Raw genomic sequence first — 16,803 nt, forward strand, 5'->3', positions numbered from 1 at the left:
ATGAAAATTAGTACAATAATTAACAGAGACATTGCTGGTTAGCGGCAAAAGCTAGTTTGAACGCTTGCTAGGTTAAAGAGCAACCAAGCGGGCTTGAGTAGGTACCGCTGTTTGACATCGGAACGCTCAGAATAACATTAACCAAACGCGGGCGCTCGTTTTAAACGGAAGGGTGAATGTGAACCGGAGCCGTGTGGCTGACAGTAAACAGTCGGGAGACATGACACCAAGCAAAAACGTGGAAGGAGAAGACTCCTCTTTACCTTTGCCTGAAGAAGTGAGCGCCATGATGACTTATGGAATCAACACGACTCATCTTCGCGAGCACAGTGGCAACATCGGACGGACCAATCAGAGAGCAGAGAGCGCTGCGGCCACGCCCACCCGGCAGTCAACGACGCCTTCGCTGTAAGAGCACTGGGAAGCAGCGCCTATTAAAATAAAAGCATGATACTGTTACTGTATTGTACAATTACGCTTTTTAATAAGTCGATTTTTGCATAAAATATTAGAACAACTGTTAACAGACTGCGGGCAAAGTATAAATCATGAAGTGACAATATATAATATAAATATATAATCAATCTAAATATGTAACATATTAGGTTGAAGCTTCAAAATTACAGGCTTTTTAGTATGAATTGTCCATTAGGTTTTTTTTTATGTTCCATATTCATTCATAATTGCCATTTTTTGTATGTTTAATTGCGATTTCTGTCACTTTAAAACCAATATTGTCCTGTGGCCAAACTTGGTGCTGTATTCAAGGACGCTCCTCAGAGCCCCATTGTATAATTTACAATTTAAATAAATTACAATTTACAGTTCATCCTGATAAACAAAAATCTTTGTCAGCTTTATACAATAATTCGAAAAACTGAAATTGGAGAAAACATGTTTTTTTGTTTTTTTTAAAACTATATCTACATTTTAAAAGGCGACACTTGACATGGTTCAAAAGCTATCTAGTTGTCTGAATTACGAGTTAAACCCGAAGGCACCCTTGAACGATAAAACAATCCGTCAGCCAAGTTAAAAAGTTGGAAATAATCACCTTAAATGAAATCACTTTGCGACAACAACTTCTGTGTTTTTTTCTTCCACGACAAAAAATATGAATAATAATTTTAAACAAGAACAGTGGCTAATAGATGACCTTTCACCTTTAGTTAGCTAGCATTGAGGCAGCAGTCATGGACGGAAGAAGACACGACCCACCTTCGTGCAGGAGAGCAGGCCGAACGAAAGAGTGAGAAGCAGGGGAAATCGACATACCGGGCCTCTAAACAGGTAGGTCGAACCTGTGTTTTTAGGTGTAGTTTATGATCTGTCAGAAGTAAACAAGAGTGTGTTGTTAACAGCTAGCTAACCTACAGTACGCCGTGACATTGCACGTGCCTCGCCTCCAGCTGATCTAACTTAACATGGCGACATTATTCTTTTCATTTAGTCAATGTAGCGTACTTCTTGATTGATTTTAAAGCGTAAAGTTATAATACGCTTGTATGTGACATCTGTATTTGCAACTTGCTCATGTTGTCGCGTGTGTGTGATGTTCCCCTTTTTGAGTGTTGCTTAATAACTGCACAACATACTGTAAGGCAGTATTATTATTTTTATTCATGTTTGAATGCAAAGTATTAGCACCTGTAAGATGAATCCTGCCTGCACATTTAAGGGATTAAAATAATGTATTGTTATTTTGCATCCTTACAGTTGCGATGGTGCTCAGATGGTCCATTGCCTCAAAGGCAAGGCTTTAGGGGTGCAGCAGTGCGGCCCTGGCCCGGCCGGACGGCACCATGCATCAAAAAGGAGCCATCCAGATTATTGAGTGGGAGGACCTGGACAAGAGGAAGTTCTACTCCCTGGGCGTGCTCATGACCTTGACCACACGGGCCACCGTGTACCCGGCCAGCCTCATCCGCACCCGCCTGCAAGTGCAGAAGGGAAAGACGCTGTACTCAGGAACGGTGGACGCCTTCTGCAAGATTCTGCGAGCGGAGGGCGTGCAGGGCCTCTACCGTGGTTTCATGGTCAACACATTCACACTGCTCTCAGGCCAGGCGTACATCACCACCTATGAGCTGGTGCGCAAGTACGTGTCCCAGTATTCGACCAGCAACACGCTCAAGTCGGTGGTGGCCGGGGGGGCGGCGTCCCTGGTGGCGCAGACCATCACAGTACCAATAGACGTGGTGTCGCAGCACCTGATGATGCAAGGCCAGAGCGAACACTTGACTCGCTTCAAGCCCAAACCCAAAATGATGCTGGCGAATACAAAACGCAGATTGACCTTTGGGCAAACCAGGGAGATTTCAGTGCAGATCTTTGCAGCGGACGGCTTGAGGGGCTTCTACAGGGGTTATTTGGCGTCACTCCTCACCTACATCCCAAACAGTGCCCTCTGGTGGCCTTTTTATCACTTTTACGCAGGTAAATCCAATGAATGTACAGTATTTCTATTTTTTGGTTTACACTGACACTACTTGTGTCTTTTATAGAGAAGCTATCCCTGATTGCACCCAGCGAGTGCCCCCATCTCATTTTGCAGGGGTTGGCCGGTCCGATGGCTGCTGCCACTGCCTCCACCATCACCAACCCCATGGACGTTGTCCGAGCGAGGGTGCAGGTACGCTTAACAGCCACCAGGATCAAGTCGGACATCATGATTTTTACTGCAGGGAGGTGTAATGACAGTTTACATTCTAACCCTTTTCCCATACGAAATAGAACTAATCTGTTCCAGGATTAAATTGTCCCTCAGCATAAAACTTTACTGGGAATGTTTTAATTCACATTTTCATCTGTCGCAGAAGTGTAAAAAGAACTTACCCACCATTAATATTGGAACTCAAAAACAACAAACTTTACTTCAATGCCTTATCCACTGCACGGTACTGCCTTAGCTTTACTCAATGATTTTCCATTAGAGTACCACCTGGTACTATTTCTAGCACTGGAGCCCCTAGTGTGCAAGGTAGATAACGTATAGTTGATTTGACATTGTGACATCTGAAGATGCATGGCTACAAATGTCCAAATCAAACATACATGCTGCATACATACATGCTAACATCATCTTACTCTGCTGTGCATTAGTATGCAACATGCTATTGATGAATAACAATACATTTTAAACAAGCACCACCTGACCTTGTCCTTCTTCCAGTTGGAGGGCCGCTCGTCAGTAGTGGAGACCTTCAAGCAGCTGCTGGCGGAGGAGGGCGTGAGGGCCATGACCAAAGGACTGTCAGCCCGCATTATCTCCTCCACGCCCACTTCGGTGCTCATCGTGGTGGGCTACGAGACCCTCAAGAGGCTGAGCCTGCGAGCCGACCTGGTCGAGTCCAGACATTGGTGAGGAAGAAGAGGAGCCTCACGCCACATTTTACCTCATTGCAGCATTGCCATGTCACCACTGCCAAAAATGTACAAACTTTATTTTTCAACGTCACCCAGAAAATGAAAGTTTCTCTTTTAAAGGACTGTAGCTTAACTAAAAGCTGCTGTATATTTTGTGTGACTCACACTCAGAACTCACCTTTTATACGCCAGAACCTCCATGTGGATCACATGATCATAGTTTTTGTTTTGTGACAAAAATCTGCCTCGAGAGAGCACAGCAGATGTCTGAGTGCATTCCAGTGATCACACTTGACAAAGTGTTCTAATTTAAAGAGAGGATGACAAATAACAGGCAGTGACTGATGAATGTTTCAGGACACTTATCGGTAAATGGCAAAATCACTGTTTTAGTTACTATGAACTTTTTCCTTTTTATACTGTCACATTTTGCTTGTGTGTAATTTTGACTACAACACAAAGCATCAACAAGCCAAACAATCAAGGATAACATGCACACCAGCACAAAAAAGTCAACATAAACTGCCTTCCATTATAAGTACAAGGACGTATTTGTTTGGAAAAACTGGAAATGTTTCTTGAACAAACCAGCACTTGAGGAGCGTGGTTGGATGGATGGACTGTTGTTGAACGACACACATACAGTATCTACCCACTATCTAGTGTGCTTTGTGCGTTTCTGGGAATTTTTGCTGTAACAGTGGGTGCTTGTGGGTCAATGAAATTATTAAAACAAACAGTAAAAGAAAATCCAGTGAGATGTACAGTGAAAATACAGGTCCTAACGAAGCCTATTAAACACTGGGCAAAATCAAAATCCGCTCCAATCAAACAAAATAGAGTATAATAAAAAAACAAATTTTAATGTACTGTCATAAGCCAGTGTGAAATCTTTCAAGACAATGACAAGTTCCCCCCACCCCCACCCCGCAACTAAGAGTGGTTTGTCCCGGATCACATGGGACAGTCATAGATGTGGATGGTGCGATCGTCGCCAGCCGAGATGATCTTTGAGCCATTGCTGTTGTACTTGACGCTCCACACCTGAAGAAATACCAATAAAAACATATTTATTGCACAATTGTATTTAATATATTAAAACACATACAGTATACTGTGTATATATACTGTATGTAAGGAAAAAAAGCTGAGCTGGCAAAAGTGACAAAACAAGGCCAAACAAATAGTAAACGCTTAAAAAAAACAAACAAAAAAAAACGTCACGACAATGCAAGGTCTCACCTGGTCTTGGTGGTCAAAAAAGGTATTTACGCACGCTCTGGAGCTGGCGTCCCAAACCTTCACGCTCTTGTCTGAGGAGCTGAGGGCGGCATGAGAAGAGATGTAGGAACATGGACGGGAAAGTAGACAAGAGAAAGGGAATAGTAGGTAGATAGCACCTGCTAGGTTTAGCTTGTTCTATTTAGTTTGATATAGAAACCTGGACTTTGATCAAATCTTTTAAAATGAGCAAGCAGGTATTCTTCCTGGGACGCTAGAGATAGTGAAAATATTACAACTTGAGAAAAAAACAGAAATTTGAAGAAGAAATACATCCTTTTGCAAAGAAAGAAGCATAAAGTTGAAATTAAAAACAATACTTATGAGAGTAAAATACTTCATATTCTTCATGCAAAAAATAAATATAAAGTTATAGAAACATTTTAAAGAATTTATTCTATTGTGAATAAATCGTCCCATCATTAATCTCAAATAACTGAATTCTATTTATCCATTTGCACTCTTTTAAATAAGTCTTTATACAATAAAAATAGGTTCTGTACAATTATTTCAGATTTTATTTCACCTTTAAGTCTGCCGATTGAGTGTTTAGTCACAGAAATCACATAGTAATTAAAATTACAATGAATTAGGAACTCTCTATATGGCAGGTCTCAAAAGGAGAGACTTTTCTCCGGTACGGTCGTCCCTCGTTTATCGTTGTTAATTGGTGCCAGACCTGACCGCGATAAGTGAAGTTCCGCAAAGTAGGATTCAATTTTAATAAATGGAATATTTTCATAGTAGAGCATAGAAAACCTGTTTAAATATGGCTTTACCATTATTACAAACCTCTAGACCTGGGGCCGCAGCCCAATACCAGGAAGCTTTCAAGTGCAATGATAAATAAAACAAATAGACTTGTAAATAACTACATCTAATTTTATATATCAATTTCAGAAATAAGGGCCATTATTTTATTTAAAAAATAATATACAATTACAAATCCCATAGTTTTGGCAGTTTTATGTTGTTTGTTGAAAACGGCGACCCATCCCACTTTGTTCGACGGTCCCTGAAAGCACCAACGTGAGTGTGCTAACTTTCTCTCATGCCGCACAGATAGACTACTATACTGTATTTTTACCGTTTTTCTTTCACCTCATATTTGGTCTCAAATGCTGATACTATGTGGGAATGCATACTGGGAAGTTTTGATGACCTTATTGAGTGCTAATCTGCACATTTGTCTCAAGTTAATTCATGCTATCACACTGCCTTTTACCACACATGTCAAACAGCCATGTAATCATCTCTCTGAAAAAGAAACTCCAGTCTTGTACTGGTGGATGGTGGGTCTGCATTCATTTTGTGCTTTTAATTTGATATTGTTCATGTCTTAGTTTTACACAATACGTAATAAATAAGATAAATTAGATCGCTATAATGTACGAACTCTCCGCGGGAGATTAGTGGGAACACAAGCTGGTCTGTGGGTCAAAAAAGGTTGGGGACCACTGCTCTATATATAAAATAACACCCCTATAGTCACTTTTATACTTGTGTTACCCAATACAGTAGACATAATAGAAAATAAGCCATCTTAGACTTAAATAAGGTAAGATAGCATTGACAGTCTACTTACTGGTGGATATTGTCTCATGAATGTAACATTACTGACACCTAGAGATGAGTGTAGAATACTTCTCTCCTGCCGCTGTTTATGGTTAAGGAGGGACTCATAATGCACTTAAATTGCTTTATTAACAAGCAGAGAACACATGCAATGAACATTCACACAGGAGCTGCTGTCAGCCATTCTCTACACTGCTAACCTGCTGCTAGCACTCAGTTACAGTCAACTCTAGCTAGCTGACGTCACAAACGTCACTTCCCAGGGCCTGCTTCTTAAAGGTGCACACATGTCAGATACTGTATTACACTTTAGATCACGTCTTTTGAATGCCTTATATTTCTATTTTCTTTCATTTAGCCATTTTTATGCTTGAATATGCTTAATTTAGGTAATGAATATGTATAATTTGCTTAAATATTTTGTAAAAAAAACTAATAATAGACCATATTCAACCACAAAACAGCGATCATTTATAAATTTATGAAAAACTACGATAGGGTGAGGGCGCGATGCTCAAACAGCGATGTCGCGAGAGACGACTGTAAACATTTATTCATCATTCCTTTAATGACTTTTTTCTAATAAATTCTTATTCTATAAACTTTATTCTTGTAATTCTTTCATGTCATTAACGTAATTTTAATTAATTGGATTTTTTTAGCGTGGCCCTAATACTACATGTTCATTTTTATTATCTATATTTAATGGCTGCACTTGTCTGACAACTGTCCTTTGCATCCTGGGCAAAATCGTCATCTAAAAATAGTCTCGAAAAATCTCTCTATTTTAAATTCCCAAGCTTTTACAAGTAACTCATGTTAAAGCCTTGGTAGAGGCTCTTCCTTCAGCCTTAATGAAATATTACCTTGAGACAAAGTGTGTGTTGTCTGGGGAGAAGGCCACATTGAGCACCCAGGATCCGTGTCCACTCAGCGTCCCTGCCAGACTTGCGTGTTGCCTGCAGAACAACATGGGGATGCACTTAATTCACTTCCAGAAGAAGCAAAACAGAACGTGCGTGTGGGGTGGAGAGCACTGACACGTCGTAAATCTTGATGTAACCGTCGTCAGACGCCGTGACCAGCAGCTGGGAGTCGGGAGAGAATGTGAGCGACCTGATGGGCATAGCGTGACCTAAGCAGGGAATAAAGTTTCAACTTCATGTTCATCATTCCAAAGTAGTTCACACTTAAAACACACCTTCCAGCGTGTGGAGGAGTTTCCCAGTGGCGATGTCAAAGATGTTGATAATCCCGTCAATTGCCCCGCTGGCCAAATATTTACCATCAGGGCTCTGAGCAGCAAAAAAAAAAAAAAAAAGATATTATAGTGCTAATTGCTAGCTGCAGTCTTCGTTTCTTACATAAGCTATGCTCAGGATGAATTTCCCCCGAGTGTCCAGAGAGTATTCCTTCTTGCCGCTTTCCACGCCGAAGATGTTGACCTTGCCCAGGTGGCTTCCTGTGGCAATGTACTTGGAGTCTGGGGAGAAGGCCACCGTCCAGGCGTCGACTACATCAGAGACACATCAAGACATGCATTTTTAAGTACAGTGTAACCCGCTTATGTCAACCACCCTCAGATTGGCTGAGTCATGTCGACAAAAGAGAAACCGAATGTGAAATTAACTATTGCGCATACCCGCGACTGGCCAGACAGACAAGGAGAATGGGCGATATTAAAGGATTCTTTAACCTATGGCAGTTTGTTAATACGATCTTCCTTCATTTGTACATATTTTTTGTTTAATTCTTACGTTTTCATAACTTCATTGCATGGGACCGGTTTCCTCCAGTGGCTAACGATCTAAAAAAAAACTGGAATGGATGCATTTTATTCGCTGCTGTCATAAAATCCAGCTTAATGAGATAGTTCGGATTCGGGGTAAGTCACCATTGATACACTACACTGCTGATTGGGATGTCAGACAACTTCATGACAAAAAATACTAACTATTCCTTTAATACGGCTGTTATTCATCAGCGTGCAGGAGAAGTGATCGTATTGTATTAAATAAAAACTTTTCTTTGGACTTGTCTTTATTCCATGCATGAATGTATTGTGGCGTAAGCAAGTGCAGCATTTTTTTTTTAACTATATTATTTTGGATTTCTATTTTTAAAAAAGTCCCCTACACCTTTGTGAGAAACTAAAACATGCTAACAAAAACGGTTCTTCAAAATGAAACAAAGTAGGGTTTTTTGGACCCATGACTGAGTGAAATGAGGAGGCACACGGCAACATTTCTCACCACACACCACACCCACGCATACACAAACAGCAGGCCTCGTCTCACCTGGCCCGGCGTCCATAGACTTGATCTGTTTCCCGGACTCCAGGTCCCAGAGGCGGATGTGCGCGTCGAGGGAGCTGGAGGCGGCGATGGCGCCGTTGTGGCTGATGTCCACTGACACAATGCCCAGCTGGTGGCCCTCCAGCGTCCACTGCAGCTCCAGCTTCTCGTCGGACCTGTGAGGGAGAGCGTGTTTTGGTTGAATTTGTCCAAGATAATCATCCCTCTCATGTTTACTTGCACTGTTAACACATATAATAAAGTGCATATGCAGAATTATTGCATAAAAAAAATAAACAGACAACTGCATGCTTATCTGGCCTGAGGGGTAAAGCTGCTGCAGAACCTGGCTGTTCTGCACATGGCATCTGTAAAGCTGACATTTACACTGTGTGTACACTGTGTGCACAATTAGGCAAGTCAGTATTTTGACCATATTCTCATTTTTATGCACATTTTCCAACCCCAAGCTGAATTAACTTGAATGCCTAATGGGTTTATGTATGTGCACGTGTGCTGAGGGAGGGTGTGGCCTTAGGAGATCAATACCCTTTATTAGGTGTGCACAATTATTAGGAAGCTTCTTTTCCTCTGGTCAAATAGGCCAGACAAGGGATTTAACAGACTCTGAAAAGTCTTGAAATTGACGAAATTGGCAATATATTAGGATGTGACCACAGAACCATTAAATGCTTTGTTGCAAGTGCACAAAAGGTAGCAAGCAACGCATCGAGAGAAAAACATGCCAATTAACTACTAAATATTTGCAAAAAATCAAACGTGAAGCTCCCAGGAACCCATTATCCTCCAGTGCTGTCATATTCCAGAACTGCAATCTATCTGGAGTGTCCAAAAGTACGGTAAATGGTGTTCAGTGCTCAGAGACATGGAAGAGGTAAGAAAAGCTGAAACCCCAAGACCACCGAACAAGACACACAAGTTGAAAGGCTATGACTTGGCCAAGAAATATCTGAAGACAGATTTTCAAAAGTTTTATAGACTGATGAGATGAAGGTGACTCTTGATGGACCAGAGGGATGGGCCCGTGGCTGCATCAGCAATGGGCAGAGAGATCCACTCCAACTCAGACGCCAGCAAGGTGGAGGTGGGGTACTGGTAAGGGCTGGAATTATTCAAAGATGGGCTTGTTGGGCTCAAAGTCAACTCCCAAACCTACTGCCACTTTTTTCAGACAGTGGTAGAGGAAAAAGTGTGCATCTTTCAAGAAGACCATGATTTTATGCAGGACAATGCTCCATCTCATGCATCCAAGTACTCCACTGTGTGGCTACATAGTGCAGGTCTTAAAAAATAAATGACATGAGCTCCTTGCTCACCTGACCTAAAACCAATTGAGTACTTCTGGGCCCTTAAACGTAAGATTTACAGTGAAGAAAAAAGGTACACCTCTCTGAACAGTGTTTGGGAGGCTTTGGTTGCTGCTGCACAAAAAGTTGATGGTTAAATGATCAAGGAACTGACAGAGTGAACAGAAGGCTTTTCTGTGTTATTGAAAAGAGTGGCTACATTGGTCACTTATTTATTTTTGGAAATGTCAGAAATATTTATTTGTAAAGTTTGTGTTGTTTGCTTATCATTCTGACTTTAAAAAAAATGAAAATAAAGTAGTGAGATGGGAATATTTTTGTTTTTCTTTGAGTTGCCTAATAATTGTGCACACAGAGATATTCTCAAAAGCCAAAACCTCACTTTCACTTCCTAATAATATTCAAATTTGACATTTTCGATTGACCAAGAGCATTGTTATTGTTAAATAAAAAAACTAATAATAATGCAAAATTGCCTAATAACTGTGGACGCAGTGTACAGTGGACCTTTAAAGACAAAGTCGGTGACAGGGAACATTCTAGCACAAAATCTGCTAAACAATTCCAATATTGATCTGAAAAGGATTAGAAATTTAAAACAACAACAAAAAAAACGAAAGAACAATCTGAGATTCTCGCCCTCCCAAAAAAAACTCACCATTTCCACACTTTGACCATGTCGTCTAGTGAGCCAGTGAGGATCGTTTCGGACCCATCTGTCTCGCTTTTACCCCATGCTGCCGTCCAGATAGCGTCGTCATGTGCTGTGGGACCAACAAATTGTCAATTAAAATCATGGTAAGGAATGATGGAAATATAAACTTACTGGTCACAACATTAGGTACCCAGTGTAATGGGATCCAATACAAAACACTTACAGAGTGGCGTCCTCGATTTACGACATACTCCCATAAATGGCTTAAAAACATAGTGGTTTGGTTAGTAAACATGACACTAGCTTGAGAGCTAGTTACACACGCGTCGCAAAGAATACGCAGCCACATGTAGCCAGACCAAGGACAACCTCAAGGTAGACCTCGCCCAATGGCAGTGCGCCAAAGAAAAGGAACGTCACCGGCGTGGAGCTAAAACCAGACATCGCAAAAATGCTCAGAAAGTGGAGAAATGCTGATGTTTTTATCACTGTATTTTATATGTCCTTCATGTGTTCTACATACAGTGCAGTGTTGTTGGGTATTAGTTCCAAATTCCACTACGTCGTTGGAATGGAACTCCTTCTGTTTTAGCACTGTTTTTATGTTTGCCCTTTTTGTGTTTGTATTTCTTGCAGGAAGCAGCTGATTGGCGACGCCCTCTCTGGAGCATACTGTATAAATGTGTGCAGGTGTGCTTGGCTTTCTCTCTGCTCCGCTTGTGCGGCCTTTGTCCACTACAGGCTCGTCTCCACCTCCTTGTCAGCCTTCAGGGCCACTCAGCTGCCTCTCGCTGGCTGCTGGTGTGACGCTCAGCAGCAACATGGATTTTTTTTCATTCGTTTTTGTTTGTTTGTCCTGGTGTGACCGGCTGTCCTGTTTTCGGTTTATTTTAGGCTTTAGTTGTTTTTTTCTCGTCTAAGGGTAGCAGTGAGGTGGCAGGGCGACGGCCCTGTATAGGGTTGGCCTGTTCACCTCACTGTCCTGGGCCGGTGCATCAGGACATTTTCTTTGGGCGGGGAGATGGGTTCATCTTTTTTTTTTTTGTTTATTCATGAATACATTTGGGTGACTTCATTTTTTTGCCTCCTGTGTCCTCATTAAATATGTTGCTTCCCTGGGTCGCAACAGCCAAAGAAAAGGAAAGCCACCGGCGTAGAACTAAAACCAGATATTGCAAAAATGCTCAGAAAATGGAGAAATGCAGATGTTTTTATCACTGTATTTTATATGTCCTTCGTGTGTTCTATGTACAGTGTGAGTGACTTTGGTGCTATTTTTGGTATTAGTTCCGACTTTGCACTACGCCGTTGGAATGGAACTCGACCATAAATCAAGGACCCCTGTAATGCTCATTTTTGATTGACATTGTCTGAGAGGTATTCATTTATCAATGTGTGTACTTTTACAATTAGTAAGTAGAGTAGTCTGGATATTACTCACCGTGTTCTTGTTTAAAAAGAATGTTGTACTGAAATGAAAAGGCGTATTTTTAGAATTAAGCATGATATTCTTTCATTTTAGGGAGCAAACTGAGCGAAAAAAGGTGGTAGTATTTCAATTTGTTGCTTACTTGAGTGCTCATTTTTGTTTTGTGATGGTAGTTGAAGAGCCACCTTAACCACTGCACCCTAAACACAAACATACAGGGAAAAGCACTGACTTTTGTCAAATTATCCATGTGTGCTGCTCATTGTTATTATACCAATTTTCTCATCATCACGATCATCAATGTTTATTTCGAGCATGCGTACAAGTTACATAAGAATACAAGTTTCACAATTCCACATGTCCGAAAAGGAGTAGGAATAAGAAGAGATATCTTACAGAGTAATGTAGTAATTGTAGTAGTAGTAGTAGCTGTTGAAGAGTAGTAGTCTATCGCTAGCTTGATGATAGCTCAAAAATAATGAAGTTAGCTTGTAGGTTCATCACTTACTGTTGCGATAACAAGTAGGGAAACTGTGCCAATCTTCGACTTTAAATGTGTAAAGTGAGTCGTCTTACCTGAGTAATCCTCGAAACCGTCTTGAATGGAACTGTCAGTAAGACTTCCTTGTTTTACATGTGAGGCGCCATCACAACACCCGCAGCCACTTCCGCTTCAGTGTCTTCTTCTTAGCTTGTTGGCGCTATTCGAGTCCAGTCAACGTGCTCACTGTCGCCACCATCGGCAGGCTGGAGAAACAGCTTGCATAATTATATAGTATATACAGGTACAAGTGCAGTGTCCATTGAGGGTGGTTTGTAAATAACACGTGTTCGCATAGGAAATTTTACGGTTGAATTGATTTTTTGAGTTTTATTGTCGTTAGGCGACTTGTTAAGGCAATTCACTTGACCTGAGCTGCATTGATTAGTGACGACTGCGGAACACAAAACTATTTTACTGTTTATAACATTTTTACTGAAGTGTAAACCTGACAGAAATGAAAATATGACTTCCTTGTAATACATACGTCTTTTAACAAAAGCAAGTCCATCCATTATTTTCTATGCCGCTTATCATCACTAGGAGCCTATCCCAGCTGACTTCGGGCAAGAGCTACATATAGACAAACAACCATTCACACTCACATTCATACCTATGGGCAATTTAACAGTCGGCAATTAACCTAACATGCATGTTTTGGAATGTGGGAGGAAACCGGAGTACCCGGAGAAAACCCATGCACATGCAAACTCCACACAGAGATGCCAAACAGATTCAAACCTGTGTGGCCAACGTGCTAACCACTCGGCCACCATGAACACAAATCAAGGCCGAAATCAAGTCAAAATAACTTTGTAAGTAAATATAACAACATGCAAAAAATAACACAATATAAACAACACAACAAAAAAAATCAGATTTTTGTGAAAATAAACCAAAAAATTTAAATAAAATCATGCTTGTATCGACCTGATACTGATACCACCCCTGGTATAAATACTATCAATATTTGGATTAAGCTATCCACCCCCTAAGTAACCCAAATTCAAAATGAAACTGCTGGTTCACACTCTTAGGAGCAAATGAAGTGCAAAACCTCCTGACCCTTTGACTGGTTTCTTATTATGAATTTAACTGCTGAAATCCTCATTTGTCTCATTTATTCTCATTTACCGAGATGCACCTGGAAATGCTGAATGTAAATGGAGCGATAAGCTATTAATAACAATCATAATATAATATGCTTTTAAAATGATAGCACAGTTGCTCGCAGACACCAAATCTGTCAATAAGCTCCTAAAAATGAAGTTTTGAGAAAGCAGAGCATGTGTGAAGGATGAAAAACATTTTTGGTGGAGGCGAGCCCCTGCAGAGGAGACAGGAGGAGGAGGAGGAGGAGGAGGAGTAAGGGGAGGGTGAGAAAGAGTCAAAGAGAGAGAAGGGAGCGAGGAAGGAAGGCAAACGTCCAAGCGTGGAACAGGTTCTCCCTGGCACTAACTCGGCCTCACTCAGCAGACATGTCCAACTTTGCCGGCACCTGGAAGATGAAGAGGAGTGAGAATTTTGATGAACTTCTCAAAGCTTTGGGTGAGTAAGCCTTCCTCTTCATCCTCCTCCTCCTCCATTGCAACATCGCTGCATGGGCCTCACATCCATCACCAACAATGTGTTGTTCTTTTGGGAATGGCATGCATGACCTCCAACAACATGGCATTGTTTGGAGCAGCTCCCTCATGGGAACCCAGGCTGATCAGCTCGACATGGGAGATGATGATGATAACGATGATGCTAGAGAGGGGGCATATAAAACAGTGGATGCTGAATTCCAGCCTAAACACAAGTGGCATTGTTGTTACCATGAAGTGACGCTAAGGGGGTGGGGGCCACAAGGATATTATCCACATTTAAGCCTTTTAAGTAGGCCACGCATGCATTTTTTTTTTTTGCACTTTTGTGTCTTCTTCTTCTTAACTGACGTCGGCTTTGCTTTGGGACACATAAAGTGGGTCATTCATTTGTGTTTGTGTTGCGGCAGCGAGGGGACGTGAGGAAGGGAGGTGGGTGGGTGTTTGGAACGGATGGGGTGGGGGAACCTGTATGGTGGGTACCCTTTAAAGTCGGGCACAATCCTCACCGAAATGTCGGGCGACCTCATTTAACCGTTTCTCCCACAGGAAATCATGCAAAGAGAAATAATCCGTTCCAGTGTCAAATCGTGCCCACACACACTAATGATATATTATCCCATAATTGCTGTATCATTAACATCATTATTGCAGTGACAAGGCACTCTGTGCTGGCTGCTCAGTGCAATATGACCACAGTAAGTTGACAATAATAACAATAAAGCAGGCGTGTTAATATTTTTTAAGGCAGAGGAACGCATACTGAACAATCAAAAGATGCAGGGGGGGCCCACTTAGATTTTTTTATTTTTTAAAGGTTTAAAAAAATGTTACGTGTGTATATCACCGGTGTCATGAGACACGATATTGGGTCTAAGAGAACAAAACCAGGTGATATTTTAACATGACTTTATATACTTTATTATATGACAATATATGGCAATCAATATGTTGCAATCTAGTAGTTTAATGTCCCCTGCGATTGGCTGGCGACCAGTCCAGGGTGTGCCCTGCCTCTATCCCCGCCCTAAGTCAGCTGGGATAGGCTCCAGCATACCCCCGCGACCCTAGTGAGGACAAGCGGCATAGAAAATGGATGGATGGGTGGATAGCTAAATTTCTACTGTTACCTTGCACTATTCCTCACTCTTCTGCACTCTGTGTTTATACCGCCGGCCCCGCTTTCACCCACCGACACAAAGAGACTGTATGACTGACAAAAAGACTCACTCCGTTCATGCCATTGCTCTGTGGAACAAACGCGTCAAGGTGCTGAAACCAATGCATAAAGTGAAACTCTCCCTGCCTGTTTAGAGGCGGGAGACGAGGAAAACACACACGCGTGCACATGGCAATATAGTGTATTGAGGTCGGCAAAATTATCCAGTTCATTTTCATTTATTGTGCGATTAATACATTTATTTTTATTGTCCCAGGCCTAGTGCCCTCAAGAGAGTTTTTCGATCAATCTTGTCAAGGTTTAATCTTGTGAGAAGATAAAATTTTGTGTTTCAGTAGACTCATCCTGTTCACTGCTTTTCCCGATTCTCTGTATGTTTGGTTTGCCAAACATTTTCCTGTTTTAAAAGCTAAATTAATAAATAAAATAAATTTGTCTCAATCTTTCAGTTTTACATTGTGGCTTTTTGCTCTGTTAAAAAAAAAAAAGTACATTTTTTTGTTGAATTTTATTTCTACAAATGTGCCCAAGGGGAAAAAAAACAGCCGTGAGCCACAATACCCCAACATTAAGGCAACAGTCAAGTCTTAATATGAGCTGCTGTTGACTTATTTTTACACTGCAAAAAGTGAAATTGAAGCAAGATTAAATGTCTGAAATCCAGGTAAAAAAACCCACACATTTTTGAGTAATGAGATGTTTTCCTACTCCAACTTTCATATCTTAAGTAATATGCGCTCAAATTTTTAGATATACGGTCGTCCCTCGGTTATCGCGGTCAATCGGTCAATCGGTTCCAGACCCGACCGCGATAAGTGAATTTCAACGACGAAGGATTCAATATTAACAGAAATTTTTTGTAGTCAGAGCATAGAAAACCTGTTTATGACTTTCTAAATACAATTTTTTACCATTATTAACACCCCTATAGTCACCTTTACACTTATATTACGCAATATAGTAGACATAATCAGAGCCATTTAGGACATAAATAAGACTCATGCTCATGTGTGTTTTCAATAGATGTCTTCTGTGCGGACAGGAAGTGATGTCGGGGATTCAGAGTTGAGTGTTAGTACTGCCACAATAGTAGCCTGTGTTATTATTATGATGATGATGACTGTTATTATTATTATTTTATTAGTGTGCCTGTTGTGAGATAAACAATTGTCGTTAGCGATAAAGTCTGATGCGTGTTACTAGTGACACCTAGTGGCCAGTGTAGTGCAGTTCATCAATGTCTTGTATTGCCATCCATCCGTTTTCTATGCCGCTTATCCTCACTAGGGTCGTCGGTATGCTGGAGCCTATCCCAGCTGACTTCGGGTGAGAGGAGGGGTACACCCTGAACTAGTCGCCAGCCAATCGCAGAGCACATATAGACAACCATTTACACTCACATTCATACCTATGGACAAATTAGAGTCTCCAATTAACCTAACCTGCACATTTTTGGAATGGGGGAGGAAGCTGGGGTACCCGGAGAAAACCCACGCACGCGCGTGCAAACTCCATACAGAGATGTTCCAGCAGAGCTACAAACCCACCAACATGCTAACCAGCAGGCC

General features: G+C 41.3%; 4 protein-coding genes across 4 annotated transcripts in view; 2 read left to right on the forward strand and 2 right to left on the reverse strand.

Moving 5' to 3' along the window:
* Nucleotides 1-3,302, reverse strand: part of ireb2 (iron-responsive element binding protein 2) — a 17,948-nt gene extending 14,646 nt beyond the window's left edge. The window contains exons 1-2 of the mRNA XM_054777095.1: nt 3,157-3,302; nt 264-431 (exon numbers count right to left, since the gene is read on the reverse strand). Coding sequence (XP_054633070.1) covers nt 264-288 — 25 coding nt within the window. The 5' untranslated portion in view covers nt 289-431; nt 3,157-3,302. The remainder of the gene's footprint in view (nt 1-263; nt 432-3,156) is intronic.
* On the forward strand, nt 1,063-6,730 carry slc25a44a (solute carrier family 25 member 44a). The gene is made up of 4 exons (XM_054777101.1): nt 1,063-1,290; nt 1,717-2,436; nt 2,505-2,632; nt 3,173-6,730. Exons 2-4 carry the CDS (start codon nt 1,803-1,805, stop codon nt 3,362-3,364), a joined length of 954 nt encoding a protein of 317 aa, XP_054633076.1. The 5' UTR covers nt 1,063-1,290; nt 1,717-1,802; the 3' UTR covers nt 3,365-6,730.
* Nucleotides 4,263-16,803, reverse strand: part of skic8 (SKI8 subunit of superkiller complex) — an 18,734-nt gene continuing 6,193 nt past the window's right edge. The window contains exons 2-12 of the mRNA XM_054777102.1: nt 12,505-12,675; nt 12,071-12,128; nt 11,941-11,968; nt 10,503-10,608; nt 8,520-8,692; nt 7,587-7,735; nt 7,424-7,517; nt 7,264-7,357; nt 7,089-7,181; nt 4,609-4,687; nt 4,263-4,410 (exon numbers count right to left, since the gene is read on the reverse strand). Of these exons, the coding sequence (XP_054633077.1) occupies nt 4,321-4,410; nt 4,609-4,687; nt 7,089-7,181; nt 7,264-7,357; nt 7,424-7,517; nt 7,587-7,735; nt 8,520-8,692; nt 10,503-10,608; nt 11,941-11,968; nt 12,071-12,082 (918 nt within the window). The 5' untranslated portion in view covers nt 12,083-12,128; nt 12,505-12,675 and the 3' untranslated portion in view covers nt 4,263-4,320. The remainder of the gene's footprint in view (nt 4,411-4,608; nt 4,688-7,088; nt 7,182-7,263; nt 7,358-7,423; nt 7,518-7,586; nt 7,736-8,519; nt 8,693-10,502; nt 10,609-11,940; nt 11,969-12,070; nt 12,129-12,504; nt 12,676-16,803) is intronic.
* crabp1a (cellular retinoic acid binding protein 1a) overlaps nt 13,849-16,803 on the forward strand; it is a 14,354-nt gene continuing 11,399 nt past the window's right edge. The window contains exon 1 of the mRNA XM_054777104.1: nt 13,849-14,017. Within this exon, the coding sequence (XP_054633079.1) occupies nt 13,948-14,017 (70 nt within the window). The 5' untranslated portion in view covers nt 13,849-13,947. The remainder of the gene's footprint in view (nt 14,018-16,803) is intronic.

The sequence above is a fragment of the Dunckerocampus dactyliophorus genome, chromosome 5 (assembly GCF_027744805.1).
Source record: "Dunckerocampus dactyliophorus isolate RoL2022-P2 chromosome 5, RoL_Ddac_1.1, whole genome shotgun sequence".
Taxonomy (NCBI): Eukaryota; Metazoa; Chordata; class Actinopteri; order Syngnathiformes; family Syngnathidae; genus Dunckerocampus; species Dunckerocampus dactyliophorus.

Coding starts and splice junctions, on each gene's coding strand:
- slc25a44a (XM_054777101.1), top strand. CDS start 1,803: ATGCATCAAAAAGGAGCCATCCAGATTATTGAGTGGGAGGACCTGGAC. Junction 2,437..2,504: donor TTTTTATCACTTTTACGCAG/GTAAATCCAATG, acceptor TGTCTTTTATAG/AGAAGCTATCCCTGATTGCA. Junction 2,633..3,172: donor TTGTCCGAGCGAGGGTGCAG/GTACGCTTAACA, acceptor TCCTTCTTCCAG/TTGGAGGGCCGCTCGTCAGT.